At 39.3% G+C, this 15725-nt stretch overlaps 1 protein-coding gene across 5 annotated transcripts in view; it reads left to right on the top strand.

Annotated features, from left to right (window-relative positions):
* Positions 1-642: 642 nt before the first annotated feature.
* Positions 643-15725, top strand: part of LOC127638097 (receptor-type tyrosine-protein phosphatase zeta-like) — a 78225-nt gene continuing 63142 nt past the window's right edge. For all 5 annotated transcript variants that reach the window (XR_007969839.1, XM_052119446.1, XM_052119445.1 and 2 more), the window contains exon 1: positions 643-843. Coding sequence is in view for 4 of the 5 variants with exons in the window: in XM_052119446.1 (XP_051975406.1) it covers positions 780-843 (64 nt within the window). In the remaining variant the exon portion in view is untranslated. The remainder of the gene's footprint in view (positions 844-15725) is intronic.

The following is a 15725-nucleotide window of genomic DNA, read 5'->3' as shown; positions in this document are numbered from 1 at the left end:
GAGTATTTTTTATTATTAATTATTATAATGCATTCTCAAAGTGTTATGTTATACCTTATATAATATATAATTTTAAGTTTTTGTGACAAATTCTGACAAACACAATTACTGTATAATACATTATAGTGCTTGGATATAAATAGTTACACCTTTAAAGAGGCATTAAAACATGATCAACACCCAATTTCACGTATTGTAATGTATTATGATCTTTAAAGGTGTCACAGTGAAACTGTGATTACAATTATTTATAAAAAGATATAATGCAATTCAATGTGTATTATAGAATAGTGCATTAAGAATAACCTAAATAGTGCTTTATAGACTATACAGGCTTTTTTCACTCCCAAATATACATAACACAAAAATCACAATAACCTGATGTTGCCTATTCATGATTATAATGCATTATAGACGTTATATGTGTAAACATTATTAATAGTTAAGATTTAATCCATTAGAACTGTGATAATAGTTTTATAATACATCATAAACATGGTCTCCATAGAAAGTGATACTAAACTTTTTGTGTGGTGGTCTGTGGGCGGCGCGCGCACTCCCAACAGAACGCACCTCGCGCGAAGTGATGCGTTTCATCAGCACGCGTATACTTCCATGCAGCGGTGAGAAGAGTGGATCTAACCGCTGAAGGAGGCATCTCCTCCCGTTATCCAACCAATGTGATACCCACCGGTTCTTCTGGAGAGGAGTTCCTCTATCGTCGCTCGACCTCACCTCATTTGATCTTTTCAGCAATATTTCTCCACATTCAGAGAATAATGGAAGCGCTCGCGACTAGATGCGCACTCTTCCTCGCGCAGCTCGCACTCTTCTGTAACACAGGTATGGGACGCATCAAGAAAACAGTTCAGTCTTGCTTTATTTGTGTTTATCAAATCCCTCTCTCTGAAGCATTTAATTGTTTTTTTTTAAAATGGGCAAAGTATTGGTATCAATGGTTTCCACGCCAATCTTTTCAACTTTGAACTTGAGCTTCAAACTTTGCTCTATTTCCAACAACGGGTTCATATTAAGGAGCAAACTTTTTAAGTCATTTTAAGTTATATTTTAAGTGTTTACTGTTTTTGTATTGTCAGTCCTCACCCTTGGCTTCTTGTCTATATTTGAATGGGATGAGTTCTTGCCACCTCTTTGAATGCTATTATCATGTTGGCAGCTCTTGTTTACTTAGTTGTTTAGTTTGCTTGGCATCTCCAGTTCAGCACATGGTTTTGAGATACTGAGAATAATTAGACATTAGATCCCTGTGTCATATCATTCTCTTTGGCTCACTATAAATTATTATTTCCCAAACCTATCCTTAAAAATTACATTTGTTAGTGTAACCCAAATGTAGTCAGGTTGATTTAGTGATTTCAGTCATCCATCCATCCATCCATCGTCAACCGCTTATCCTGTGTACAGGGTCGCGGGGGGCTGGAGCCTATCCCAGCTAACATTGGGCGAAAGGCGGGGGACACCCTGGACAGGTCGCCAGTCCATCGCAGGATTTCAGTCATATTAAATTATATTATAGTAGTATGTTTCTGTGCCCAAACACTGATTTTCAGTGTGCTAGTACCTATGTGAAAAGCTATAACTTGGTTCTAAGTTAACATAAGCCAACGTTGTTCAGAGAGCCCCCTTGCACAGTTCACAAACTCAGACTCATTATTTTGCCCACGTTGTGTTCTGAAGTGCCAAAGGAGGCGACTGATATGCCTGGATTAATCTTTTGGATGCACTAAGACAAATCCCCTGAAAGCTGGCCGAAGACATTTTATTTTATAGATGGAAAAAGCCCTTTTGTAAGTCAGCAAGTGAACCGGGATAGTAAGTTGGTACCTGCTGAAAACAAAATGACTAGGCTTTCTCCTCTCTCCCTGGTCTCACTCTTCATTTGAGTTTGGTGCTCTAACTGATGTTGAGATTAAATGTGTGCCACAAAGGAAGGGCTGAATGTTTGGGATGCAAGCTTGTAGTGAATTAAATCTCTCTCTCTCACACCATCTGTCTTCCCAAGTTCTGTACTATAGCTAACAATTTTTTTTCTTTTACACTTTTTTTTTTTTGGCACTACACTGTTTTTCCACTGAGAAAGTCACTGTGTTGTTTGTCGGGTCTTGGGTCTGTGACAGATGGTGGTTGGGGACTGTAAAGATGTCAGTCTGGAGAGTGAATGGGGTTCATATGGCCCCACCCCTGCCCCATGCCTTGTGTGTGCACCTGTGAGGGATGTATGGCGGCGTGTGTCTCGACATGCTACAATTAGTTGTGTGTCCATGAGGAAGAACTGTTTTTGGCATGGTCGGATTGGGAGACAAAATTTTACTGTGAATTCTAGGATTCTTGTGGCCTACTGGAGATTTTATCAAACATACACTCGCCTAAAGTATTATTAGGAACACCTGTTCAATTTCTCATTAATGCAATTATCTAATCAACCAATCATATGGCAGTTGCTTCAATGCATTTAGGGGTGTGGTCCTGGTCAAGACAATCTCCTGAACTCCAAACTGAATGTCAGAATGGGAAAGAAATGTGATTTAAGCGATTTTGAGCGTGGCATGGTTGTTGGTGCCAGACGGGCCGGTCTGAGTATTTCACAATCTGCTCAGTTACTGGGATTTTCACGCACAACCATTTCTAGGGTTTACAAAGAATGGTGTGAAAAGGGAAAAACATCCAGTATGCGGCAGTCCTGTGGGCTGAAAATGCCTTGTTGATGCTAGAGGTCAGAGGAGAATGGGCCGACTGATTCAAGCTGATAGAAGAGCAACTTTGCCTGAAATAACCACTCGTTACAACCGAGGTATGCAGCAAAGCATTTGTGAAGCCACAACACGCACAACCTTGAGGCGGATGTGCTACAACAGCAGAAGACCCCACCGGGTACCACTCATCTCCACTACAAATAGGAAAAAGAGGCTACAATTTGCAAGAGCTCACCAAAATTGGACAGTTGAAGACTGGAAAAATGTTGCCTGGTCTGATGAGTCTCGATTTCTGTTGAGACATTCAGATGGTAGAGACAGAATTTTGCGTAAACAGAATGAGAACATGAATCCATCATGCCTTGTTACCACTGTGCAGGCTGGTGGTGGTGGTGTAATGGTGTGGGGGATGTTTTCTTGGCACACTTTAGGCCCCTTAGTGCCAATTGGGCATTGTTTAAATGCCACGGCCTACCTGAGCATTGTTTCTGACCATGTCCATCCCTTTATGGCCACCATATACCCATCCTCTGATGGCTACTTCCAGCAGGATAATGCACCATGTCACAAAGCTCGAATCATTTCAAATTGGTTTCTTGAACATGACAATGAGTTCACTGTACTAGATGGCCCCCACAGTCACCAGATCTCAACCCAATAGAGCATCTTTGGGATGTGGTGGAACGGGAGCTTCGTGCCCTGGATGTGCATCCCACAAATCTCCATCAACTGCAAGATGCTATCCTATCAATATGGGCCAACATTTCTAAAGAATGCTTTCAGCACCTTATTGAATCAATGCCACGTAGAATTAAGGCAGTTCTGAAGGCGAAAGGGGGTCAAACACAGTATTAGTGTGGTGTTCCTAATAATCCTTTAGGTGAGTGCATATGAATAATCTATATTTTAAGCTTTCAGTATTATTTAATAATTTATCTATGTATTATCATTATTATTGCAATTATTATTGATACGCTACATTGCGCAAAAATATAAACAACCAATCTCCGTGCTTCAATACATTGAATAAACTAGAGGCAAACCGATAGTGGATTTTACAGATACCAATAACTAAGTTGGGCAGTACCTGCCGATAACTGATTAATCAACCGATAGTTTTTAAAATTGATACTGAATGAAAAATAACACTCAAAGTAAAATAGTGCTGAACTTTATTACAAAAATAAACAGTACTAACTGAACCATGAATATGTATTGTGCTTTATTAAATTACATAAGTATAGAAATATAAGTCCTTAGTCCACAAGAGGGTCGAAATAAATACAGAAACCATTCAGCACCATTATATTATTGCATAGGACATTCCTATCCTGGCTGTTAAAAAAAAAAGAGCATTTCATTTTCAACTAGTGTGCATAAAATAAATAAATAAAAATTCTTAGTCAGTCCATATTCTCAAATGTTAATTCAAAAGTCAAATGTGGGGGGGAAATGCTTCAATAGACAGTTCACATGGTGATGACTGATTCCTGCTATTCCAGACTCAAGCTTCATAATAACAGTGAAATACCACATCGTTTTTTATTCAGTACAGTTGTATGTAGAGTAGCAATATTCACAGATAGCAGTGGTATTCGGCTGAACTCGGTGGTGAAGCGGCTCAAACTATTAGCCCAGGCCAGGGGCTGTTCAAACAGATGAAACACCACAGACTGGAACTGAATGCGAGGATCTCGAGACACATTTCCAAGTTGAACATCTTTCCTTACAAAACATTTAAACAACACATTGTTTAATCTGAGAAATGCTTATAAGAGAGCAAGACGCAATGGGCAAAGACCTCCACCACCTGTAAGGGGCTGTGGAGGACACTGAATGCTTTTGCAACCATCCATTTGTTTTTATATGTAAACATGCACCAGACAAACGTCTTTGTTTCTCTTTGTTTTTGTTTATTCAGTGTCTCGTGCAGGTGCACTGTTTTTTTAGATGATGTGTCTATTTATTTTAAAGCATATTAAGACACCTGCTTTCTGTTCAACTGTATTTTCTGTGCTGTGTCTAGACTTTTTAGCGCAATAATGTGATCGATCGATTAGCTGGCTAACGAATGCATAAACGTGACCAGCTGGATATAAAAAACAAAATTGTTTACTAAATAATGTTGATTGGCAACATTTATTTACATTTTATGGACAAGATCAACTTCATAAATGTATGTAAAGAGTTGCATGTTCATAGCTCCTCCCATTATTTGAAACAAAACTGCTTTCATGGGGCCATATGATACAGTGCAATATTAAATCCAGTACCTGATATGATCACAACTAATGTCATGCCAAAAAGCTGAATTATGTATTAAGCTGGGATAGAAGAAAGTATTTTAAATATTTCTTCTATCCCAGCTTAATATGCTGAGTAAGCCATTCATAGATTAATTTTCTCGAAAACTGTAAACACTGTGTCTCTGTGGCACTATAAAAATGTGTGTGTTTGTTTTGAGAGACCCACTTAGACCCACCCCAACAATGTTACTCAACCAATGGCGTGTGTTGGGGGTGGGACTATCTGAAAAACAGTGGATGAGGGATGTTTTCGGAAAGCTGTTTTGAAAACATTGTTTATTTTGCAATTCAATTCGGTGGTGCTTGTGTCTTAGAAATTGCATACTTCAGCCTTGAGTCATCAATAGTCATCGTAGGAGATCACATTTCTCTGTGAGATGGTTGATCAAGTGTTTTTTAAGAACTTCAGAGTGCAAAAACTCCTTTCACATGTCACTTGGTTAACTGGCAGAGTTAGCAACATTGTAGGTGTAATGTTGGGTAACAGGGAGAGGAAGAGAGGAGTCGCAGGAGTAACTTATGATATTTCATAATAGACACTGGAGTGGAAGATATCAAAACAACACAACATTTCAATACAAGAACTGAAAGAGAATTAACAAAACAGGTGGGTAATTATACAAACAAAGGCAGATGATGGAATGGAGGACAGGTGAGGATGATTGGAAACAGATGGAAGTGATGAGGGCAGTGCACTATGGGAGTGCACTGCCGGAGGCTCGGAGGACCGAGGCAGTGCCAAAGGCTCGGAGGGAAAAGGCGGAGCTGGGGGATCAGAAGACTGAGGCGGAGCCAGTGGGAATGAGGACCAAGGTGGAGCTGGAGGGAAGGAGGTCCCTGATGGAGCCGAAGGCAGGACGGTTGAGGCTGCAGGCACTGGCTCTGGGACGGTCGAGGCTACAGGCACTGGCTCCGGGACAGTCGAGGGTATAGGCGTGGGTGCTGGCTCATTAACCGTGGCAGGCATCAAGGGAGGATCAATGGCAGGCTTCGAGGGAGGAGCCGTGGAAGGCTTAGGAGCATTCACTGTGGGAGGATATTGAAGGTCCTCATCCACCACACCCACAGTGAAAGGTGAGCTGCAAAGTTGTAAAGCCAAGGATCCGCCAGAGGCATTAGCTCATTTTGGACGACCGCTGTGCCGCTACTCTTGCAGGAGCTCCCTTTTTTAAATGTCAGTATAGTGGTTGTTGCATAAAACACAAATGATAAAAAAAAAGATCAAGGAGAGGAAGTTGACATGGCCAAACTCTGAAACATTTGGTATCTCTGAAAAGCTCAGGGAGTCCTCTGATAATACCCAAGATTTACCACTGTAGCATTTATGGGCTAAGGAAAACTTAAATAACAAATGTCCTACACAAAAAATTTATCAAATATGATACATAAAAAAACTTTGTTGTTCTAAGATTTATTTTTATAGTTTGTCTAATGGTACTAAAAACTGTTTAATGTAAAAATAAATAAATCGAATCTTCTGACACTTCATTCATATGTCACAAGAGTCTCTGACTCTTAATATCACCTACTGTATTTTAGACAAATTGCAAATCAGCAATAGCAAAAAGAGATTCAGCCATTACTGTGATGTAAACCAAAGGCCAGTGGATATTTTTTAAAAAATGAATGAGCCCTTTTATGTCCCACACAAACTTTCTGTTTCAGCAGAAAATACAGGAAAGTCTTTAATATCCACAAACTGTAGAAAGGTTGGCACTCCGGAGAAAATGTATTATTACATTTTTATTCATTGTAATTTTCTTATTAATGTGGAAAAACTTAGTGGCTATAGGTGGCACTTCAGCACAGAAACATAAATTACACAACACATCACAGTTTAAATTGTCTTGCATCACCTTGCTTGACAGCAAAAGACACATTTAATAGGTCCTGATTTCAATCTCTCAAAATTTTATGAAAGTGGTTAGGAAATGTTTTCAGTTGCAATAGTTCACTCTGCTTGTTCTGTAAAGTTATGTTGCTATGGTTACAAACAGCACATTAATATCGAACAGTGATTAAAACCGACCGGAACTACCTGTGCATTCAACGGTTTGAACTACATGCATTCCAACCAGTCAGAATCGAGTATTAGAACAGACCATGTCGTAACAATCAATATTAGTAATGCACCTGGGTGTTTCTTCAACTTCAGCCACTTTTAGCATTGTGGACCTCTACAAAAGCAAAGTAAAAGGATTATCACACTTTCTTTTTTTTATTTGTTTAGTAATGATGTCCAATAGTGTATGCGGATTATATTAATAGGGGTCAATTGTTTGGTGTGGTGTAAATGATTCCACAACAGTGGGACAGTTGTAATTATTAAAAAATTGTTAGAAATTATGAAAGTCTGGGCTGGGGTCAATACTAAAATTAATAATAAATATGTACATAAAAGATATTTGAAAAGTAGCAAGGCCTGGTAAAAAATTTCAAAGTCAGATTTAAAGGGATAGTTCACCCAAAAGTTTATTATTATTATCTGAGATGTGTATGACTTTCTTTCTTCTGCTGAACATAAATTAAGATTTGTAGATAAAGATCCAGGCTCAGCTGGTCCTTAGAATGGGAGAAGATGATGATACAGATAGTCAGCATAAAAGTAATCCATCCTATCACAAGCAGTGACATTAATGTCTTCTAAAGAGATTAGATCACTTTGTGTGTGAAAAAGAACTATATTTATGCACTTTTTAACTATAAAAGTTTGCTTCCAGTCAGGCATTTACGAATGGCCGAATTTCCCCGCAAGCGCTTTGGCACGTTCCTTTGACCCTTGACTAGGGTAAATTCGGCCATTCGGTTATGCCTGACTAGAAGCGATCTTTTCTAGTTATAAAGTGCTTAAATATTATTGTTTTTCGCACACAAAGTGATCAGTTCGCTTTAGAAGACATTAATGTAAATGCTGGAGATAGGATAGATTACTCTTATGATGACTATCTGTGCTTTTTGGACCTACAAATATCTAATCATCATCCTCTCCAATTCTAAGGACCTGCTGAGCTTGGATCTTTTTCTACAAATCTTCAAAAGTGTTTTGCACAAGAAAGTAAGTCATACATATCTTAGATGGCATGTGGGTGCATACATTTTTAGAGAATGGTCATTTTTGGTTGAACTATCCCTTAAATATTACCTTCATATAACAAAACAAGTTCAAATCTGTTAGTTTTAAGACATGAAATTACCAGAATTTGAAGAATTGCCCTCCTATGAACTTGTTTCAAGCATGTTTTGATCTTGTTCCAAAATTGTTTCAAGAGTAAACACTGTCAGATCTGTGTTTGTTATTCTGTTTTCAACTTTGTTTATTCCTAACAGTTCCTCTCTCTCTCTGTGTGTCTTTCTCTCCTTCTTGCCCTTTGGTGGGGGCACTTGGGGCAGCTTGGGATCCAGACTCCCTCTCTGTTTGCGAAAACGGGAACAGATTTCCCCTCTGCAGTTGTGGGTGCATTTGACCAACAGATTAGTTGGTATTAGGCTCAAGCGCATTCACTCAAGCATGTGGAGGGGATGCATTCTGAATCTCCGAGTCGTGTCTTTCTCTCCTTCCCAGGACAGTGGAGGGACCGTGGCTGAATGGACCGGGGTGAGGTGGGGTGATGGGGGGGGCACCGGTTGGAGAGCCAAATCTCTACGCCGTCCTGCCCATGGCCTTAAGCCAGTCCCTCTTAGTGAATTATGCTGTCAGTTGTTCGATTTGTTTTGTGCCTGGCTGGCAAGAGGCGGCCGGTGCTCGTGGACATGCAACAATGTAGGGAGTCTGGGCTGGGAGGGGGGTCTTATTGTATACCACATGTGAGTGTGACATTCAGTAGGGCCTCTGATTTGTCCCAGTGGTGGTGCTCCCATGTCACAAAGGATGGATGAGCGAGCTGGGGGACTTTTGTATGTCTTTGTGGGAGAGAGACTTGAACTTGAACTGAGAATGTCGGAGGCTCATTGGCTTGCCATCTTGCAAGTAATCTGAGTTACGATTTTTGCCAGGAGGATGATAAAAGGGGTGAAAAATCCCACAGACTTACACCTAGAGATGAAAATATTAAAGAGACATTGTGGTGGGGCCTTTTGACTTGGGCCAGTATTGGGCTGGGTAATAAAGCTAAAGAAATGACATCTCGATATTTTTCAGCCTATTGGTGATATTCAATATTTATCTCAATATTTATGTATTTGTTCTGAAATGGCTTAAAAGAGTAATTTTTTTTCAATCAGAGGAGCCATTTCAAACAAACAGCCATTGAAACCAAGTAGATTGAAAAAGTTTCATGCAAGAAGTAAAAATCTAGTTAAAAATAATGAAGGATTTTTTCCCCCACACATTTTTAAACTAAATAAACACAAGAAATTATGATATTTAAAGGGGTCATTTCATGCCCTTTTTTATTTTACTAATTCCTAACATTGGGATCCATCGGAAATCTTTGTAGAGATGCAGTTTTTCCAGAACCAGGAACACAAGAATGTCTGGGGACCTTACTTGACATCTTAATCTTTTTGTAGATTAAATGCAAACTAAAGTAAAAATTGTCAAACTTCAGTGTACGACTACCTCATCTTCGACGATTACATACTGTACATGTACTGGACACTACATGCTAACATCACGATGTGGCCAACAATAAATGCTCTTCTTTTGGACTAGAGAGGAAGTTTTGAGTTCTGTAACATACAATATGTTTTTATAGTATTGTGACCTCTTAGAGTGACAAGAAAATGTATGTGAACCCTTTGGAATTACCTGTATTTTTGCATGAATTATTCCGAAAATTTGGTCTGAACTTTATTTAAGTCCTAATAATAGACAAACACAATATGCTTAAAGTAATGACATACAGCAGTTGTAGTTTTCATGTCTTTATCGATTATGTTAATTAATCTTTCATAGTCCACGCTGGAAAAAGTATGTGAACCCTTTGGAATTACCTGTATTTCTGCATGAATTATTCAGAAAATTTGGTCTGATTTTTATTTAAGTCCTAATCATTGACAAACACAATATGCTTAAAGTAATGACAAACAACAATTGTAGTTTTCATGTCTTTATTGAATATGTTATTTCATCTTTCACAGTCCATGCTGCAAAAAGTATGTGAACCCTTGTATTTAATAACTGGTAGAACCTAGTTTTTTTAGCCATACCCTCCACCAGATGTTTCCTGAAGCTGTTGATTGTCTATTATTAGGACTTAGGTGAAGATCAGACCACATTTTATAAATAATTAATGCAGAAATGCAGGTAATTCCAAGGGGTGGACATACTTATTCTTGCCATTGTATATGTCAAAATATAAAGTAAAATGACACGACTGCTTTAACCATTTTAATTTATATGCACCAATTCAGCAATACATAGTAATAAAACCACTATTCACCATTGAACATCCCTCTCTATACCCATCATGTGGGAATCTCTGCATCTTCATCATGGTACATGCAGATAGACAGGCTCCGTTGGGGCCCCTATGGCCCTTTGCCGGTTGGGTCAGCATCCCTGACTTGCCACTAAATTAATGACAGAAAACTAGGGTTTGCTGTCATGCTACTGAAAGATCTGCTCCGGCTTGCCATCAGAGAAAACAGACTGTTGTTCAGTGCTGGCCTGAGACATTTTGAGATCTCTTTCTGTTCTTTTCTAGGCCAGAGGTGTGTGTGGTCTAGATCTGCCTCATGCAATGTTCATCAGACCCCATGAAGGCTGAATACAAATTAAAGTTTGGACACTACAATATAGTTCCTAGGTGTCTAGTCCCTTGGTGTCTTGGGTAGTTACGAACACCAACAGTGAGGATAATCAAAGCAACTTGTGCTTTCAACTTAAATCGCTTAAGGAGTTTCCTTTTGTATAGAACAGAGGTGCTCAAACCTTTTCCTATGAAGGGCCAAAAATCAAACTTGTTTGAGGGCAGTGGTTCAAAAGTAAACACTGCATAAATCAAACTTTATTATTTTAAAATTAAATATTAATTTGAGTTGGGGTACTCGAGTTTGAGCCAGGAGTCCAGTTTGAATGGACTTGGACTTTTCACAGACTTAGATGCATTTTTAATCGGACTTGACTCGGACTCGAGCCTTTGTGACTCAGGATTCAAGAGTCCATGGCATTTGATTTGTGATGCAATGTAAAAAAATAAATAAATAAAAATAATGAAACAGAAATAAATGCACACTCTGTCTACTCTGCAAGTAGTTGTGGCACCCCTGATGTCGTAGACGTAGCAAGAGTTTGTTTCACCATGTTGAGCAAACACAACTGCAGAGAGGCACACTTAGTCAACCAATACGCTTGAATGTTACTATGGAGACTGCTGTATAACATCGATTACCGAGATGGCTGGCAAGACGAACACATAAAGTCAGGTACGTAGCCAATATACTAGAAAGCCATTTTCACTCAGCAAGGGAACTGACAACTGGTAAAATCGCACGTGGCATTTGTGCAGCCAAGACGGTGCTTGCGTCGCAGTTATGTCATGGTTTAGAACTTTATTAAGTCAAGTCAATAAAAATTCTGAATAATAGAATTAATATTGGGCTATTAAGTCTTTTTAGGCATAGTGTATCCACACATGCAGGCATCTGTAGTCTCATGTGGCCCTCACAGTGTTATAAACTTAAACTGGTCCTTGATGAATTAACTGTAACTTTTTAAATAGTCAGGAATTATTTATTTTTTATTGCTAAATCAAACTGCAACTCTGAAAAACAGATAAACAACACCTATTTATTTTGTATTTTAAAAGCATTGACGAGCTGCTTAAAATATATATTCTTTTACAGTTTTTCCCACAATAAAATGCACAATGAAATATGAAGTTCCCCTTCTGTCACTTATTCAACATTGTATCGATGTTGTGACACTAGGGGTTGTTCTTGAGAGCCCGAACACTTCCCATTCTTTGAGAAAAGGCCAATGAGATTTGGTGAGTGGAATTTGCATGCCACTCTCCCGGACATACAGGTATAAAAGGAGCTGGACTGCAATTCCATTCCGATTTTTTCTTCGGAGCTGAGCGGTTATGCTATCAGCGAGCTGAATACTACTGCTGTTCTATTCACCTCTTAAGAAGCGAATGCTGTTGGATATACGGCGCATTTCCAGTGGCTTTCTCTCCTTCTGCATGTCGAGTGCAGGTTTTGCTCCTGGGCGCTTCGACAGTGCTAAAAGAGTGTATATTCCTGCTAAAGAGTATATTTGATCTATTGGGGCACACACATTGACGTTGAACGTCTTTTTAAAGACGCATCTTCATAAAGATGCCTATCTGTCTTTGTGTGATTCCTGGATGCGGTCGTTATCTTTCCGTACCGATGGACACGAGCGCTGCCTCACGTGTCTGGGCAGCGATCACACTGAGGCAGCGTTTGTGGATGGTTCACGTTCTCATTGCGAGAATATGACCATGGCAATGTTGCTGTCGCGGCTTTACTTGTTCTGCGGGAAAGCCACTCTAGCCGCCCCCTGTGCTGCGCCTTCTACCCACGGGTATGAGGCCGGCCCGGCTGGCGCTGGAGGCGATTTGGGGAGTTCAATGGGCGCAGTCTCGCCGGGTAATTCCCCGCGAACCTCCCGTTCCCCAGCAAGCTCGTTTGCTCCCATCTGGTTCCAAAATGAGACCAGCCTGCCTCACGGCCAGCATGACATCTCTTTCGGGGCCTACGAGCAGGATGAGTCTTCGATCGCTAGTAAAAGTTAAAATAAGCTTAAAATATTGATGTTGAGTTTACGGTTACAATTTGAATTCAGATTCATGCATTCAGATTCAATATACAAATATTTATACTGCAAAACACACAGAACTCTAAAATTAGAGGGCTGGGTAGCTCAGGAAGTAAAGATGCTGACTACCACACCTGGAGTCACAAGTTCGTATCCAGGTCATGCTGAGTGACTCCAGTCAGGCTTCCTAAGCACCAATTGGCCCAGTTGCTAGGGAGGGTAGAGTCACATGGGGTAACCTCCTTGTGGTCGCCATAATGTGGTTCACACTCTTGGTGGGCACGTAGTGAGTTGTGTGTGGATGCTGCGGAGAATAGCGTGAAGCCTCCACATCCACTACGTCTCTGTGGCAACGTGCTCAACAAGCCACACGATAAGATGTGCGGATTGACATCTTAGAAGCGGAGGCAACTGAGATTCGTCCTCCGCCACCCGGATTGTGGTGAGTCACTACGCCACCACAAGGACTTAGACTGCATTGGGAACTGAGCATATTGCACAATGCACAGAAATTAAATTTTTATGTATGTTGTGACTCTTTCTCATTTGTGTGTCACTTTGGATAAAATGCCTGCTAAAAACGACTAAATGTAAGCATCTCTTAAAACATGGTTACTGTGTCTTTTGAACAGCGCATCTCCTCACATTGAACACACGGTAATAGGATTATTTAATTAAACAATGCTGTAAAATGTTTTTGTGTAGTTCATGCGTTTAGCCTACTTACTTTTATTAGACATTAAAACAATTTTCCTGTTGTGATATCAAAAACTTGAATTTAACTTTTGCTTCTTTTCTTAAGAGGCGATGGATTAAGGCTGAATGCATTACGTTATGGAATGCATAATGGGGGGGTGTTTTGTTCTCTTTTCTCCCCAATTTGGCATGCCCAATACCCAAAGCGCTCTAGGTCCTCGTGGTGGCGTAGTGACTCACCTCACTCCGGGTGGTGGAGGATGACTGAGTCATTGTTACGTTTGTTACCTCCACGTCTCAGTCAGTCCGCACATCTTATCGCGTGGCTTGTTGAGCATGTTACCGCGGAGAGCTAGTGCGTGGGAGGCTCGCGCTATTTTCAGCGGCATCCATGCACAACTCACCATGTGCCCACAAGGAGGTTAACCCAACTTGACTCTACCCACCCTAGCAACCGGGCCAATTGGTTGCTTAGGATGCCTTAATGGAGTCACTCAACACGCCCTGGATTGCAATTCCAGATGTGGTAGTCAGCGTCTTTACTTGCTGAGCTATCCAGGTAGCCTGCCCTACATGACCAGCCTTGAATTAACTTTAGTAACACTAACTGTACTTTAGGCAGAAATAGATTCATAACACATATTATCATATCACTACTTCAGCTCTATTCAATTTGTCATGGGCTACATTAGGGACGTTAAGGTATATAATAATTTTTTGTTACAAATTTATTTTTATTTATTTTTTATTTTTTTATATTTCGTTTATTTTTTTGTATTGATTGTTTTTGCATGTGTTTAGAGAAGGCCTACTGTTTGTAATTACAAAAATGCCATAATTTGTTTTATAGAATTCATGTTACATCTACCACAGCAGTAAAGAAGATTCATGCTTCCATGCACTTACTATGGTCTTGTTACAAATACCACTGTTAAAACTATAAAAATAAATAAATAAATTAACATTTTCATAAGGGCAAATGCAAAATACACTTATACTGTATATATTATAAATAGAAATGCGTAAATCCTAAAATAAATAGGCTGAAATATTTTTGTTTTTGTTTTTCAATATAACCATATTTATTTCTGATAAGATAATGAAATAAAAAAAATAACTTCCTCTTTTATAATTTTCTCTCTATTTGGAACTTGATAATACAATGTAGAAAGGCTGTCAATGTAAAAAACTAAAGAAAAAAAAAACACAACTTTAAACAGCCTTACCATAATGCTACATATCACATTATGCCCCATTTAAGTCTGGAATGTTGTTCACCAATATTATTATTATTATTATAAACTAGAGGTAGATTGGTTTTTACAGATTAATCGGTGCCAATTGTTTTTCCCCACCAGGGACCCAATATGAGTCTCTGGTGTATCTCAGACTTGTTTGAAGTTAAAAGTCCCCTGTAATGTACCAAATCTGAAATGTTCTAGTTATTATTGAGATTTTGGTTGCACAATAAACTGCTTTTGGGATTTTATTCATTTTTTGACTCTTGTAGCTTTAATGTCTGTGCCCTTCGGACTTTTCACCACCTTAGTAATCAGTATCAGCGAAATCCACTATCAGTCGACCTCTATTATAAACTTTCCTCAAGAAACTCAACATCTCCTCAAAGCAATGTAAAAAAAATACAATGAAAATAATAAACAAATACTGGGAAACCTGCTGGACTGCTCCAGAGATAGAGCACGTGACACACACATGAAACATAGATGTGCGTTTCCATTGAGAATGGTGGCAAAAAAAAAATGGTTTTCAATTTTTTCAGCCTAATGTGAAGCCCTGCCCATTGTATATATATACTCACAGGCTGCACAAATGGACATGAACATATTTTGATATACAGGATATAATAAAATCTCTATCGATTAACACTTTATATCATTGCCACGATATATATATTCAGCCCTAGCCATGACCCAGAAACCTCACATTTGACTTTTGTTGTGTTAGTGCTATTGGCAACAGATTGAACATGTTGACATTGATTGTCGGAAGCTGGATTTATTGATATACAAACTGCTAACAGCATAAACAGTGAAGATATCCTTGTCTCCCAAGATGACACAGATTCACATCTTGGTAAGAAGGAAACAGCTGGTGGATGATCTGTGGGTGGTTTGGTCATCACCCAGATATGTGCAGTGTACAATAGAGCATATTTCACTGAGTACTGCATCCCATAATGCAAGTTGCTTGTCTAACCATCTATTTCCAGTGTGATAAATGATTTAGAAGTAATGTCAACTGTTTTTTTGTTTTTTTTTTGTA

Source organism: Xyrauchen texanus, chromosome 46 (genome assembly GCF_025860055.1).
Source record: "Xyrauchen texanus isolate HMW12.3.18 chromosome 46, RBS_HiC_50CHRs, whole genome shotgun sequence".
In the NCBI taxonomy this organism is placed as follows: domain Eukaryota; kingdom Metazoa; phylum Chordata; class Actinopteri; order Cypriniformes; family Catostomidae; genus Xyrauchen; species Xyrauchen texanus.
The sequence above is the reverse complement of the archived record's forward strand: the minus strand, read 5'-3'. Positions and strand labels throughout refer to the sequence as shown.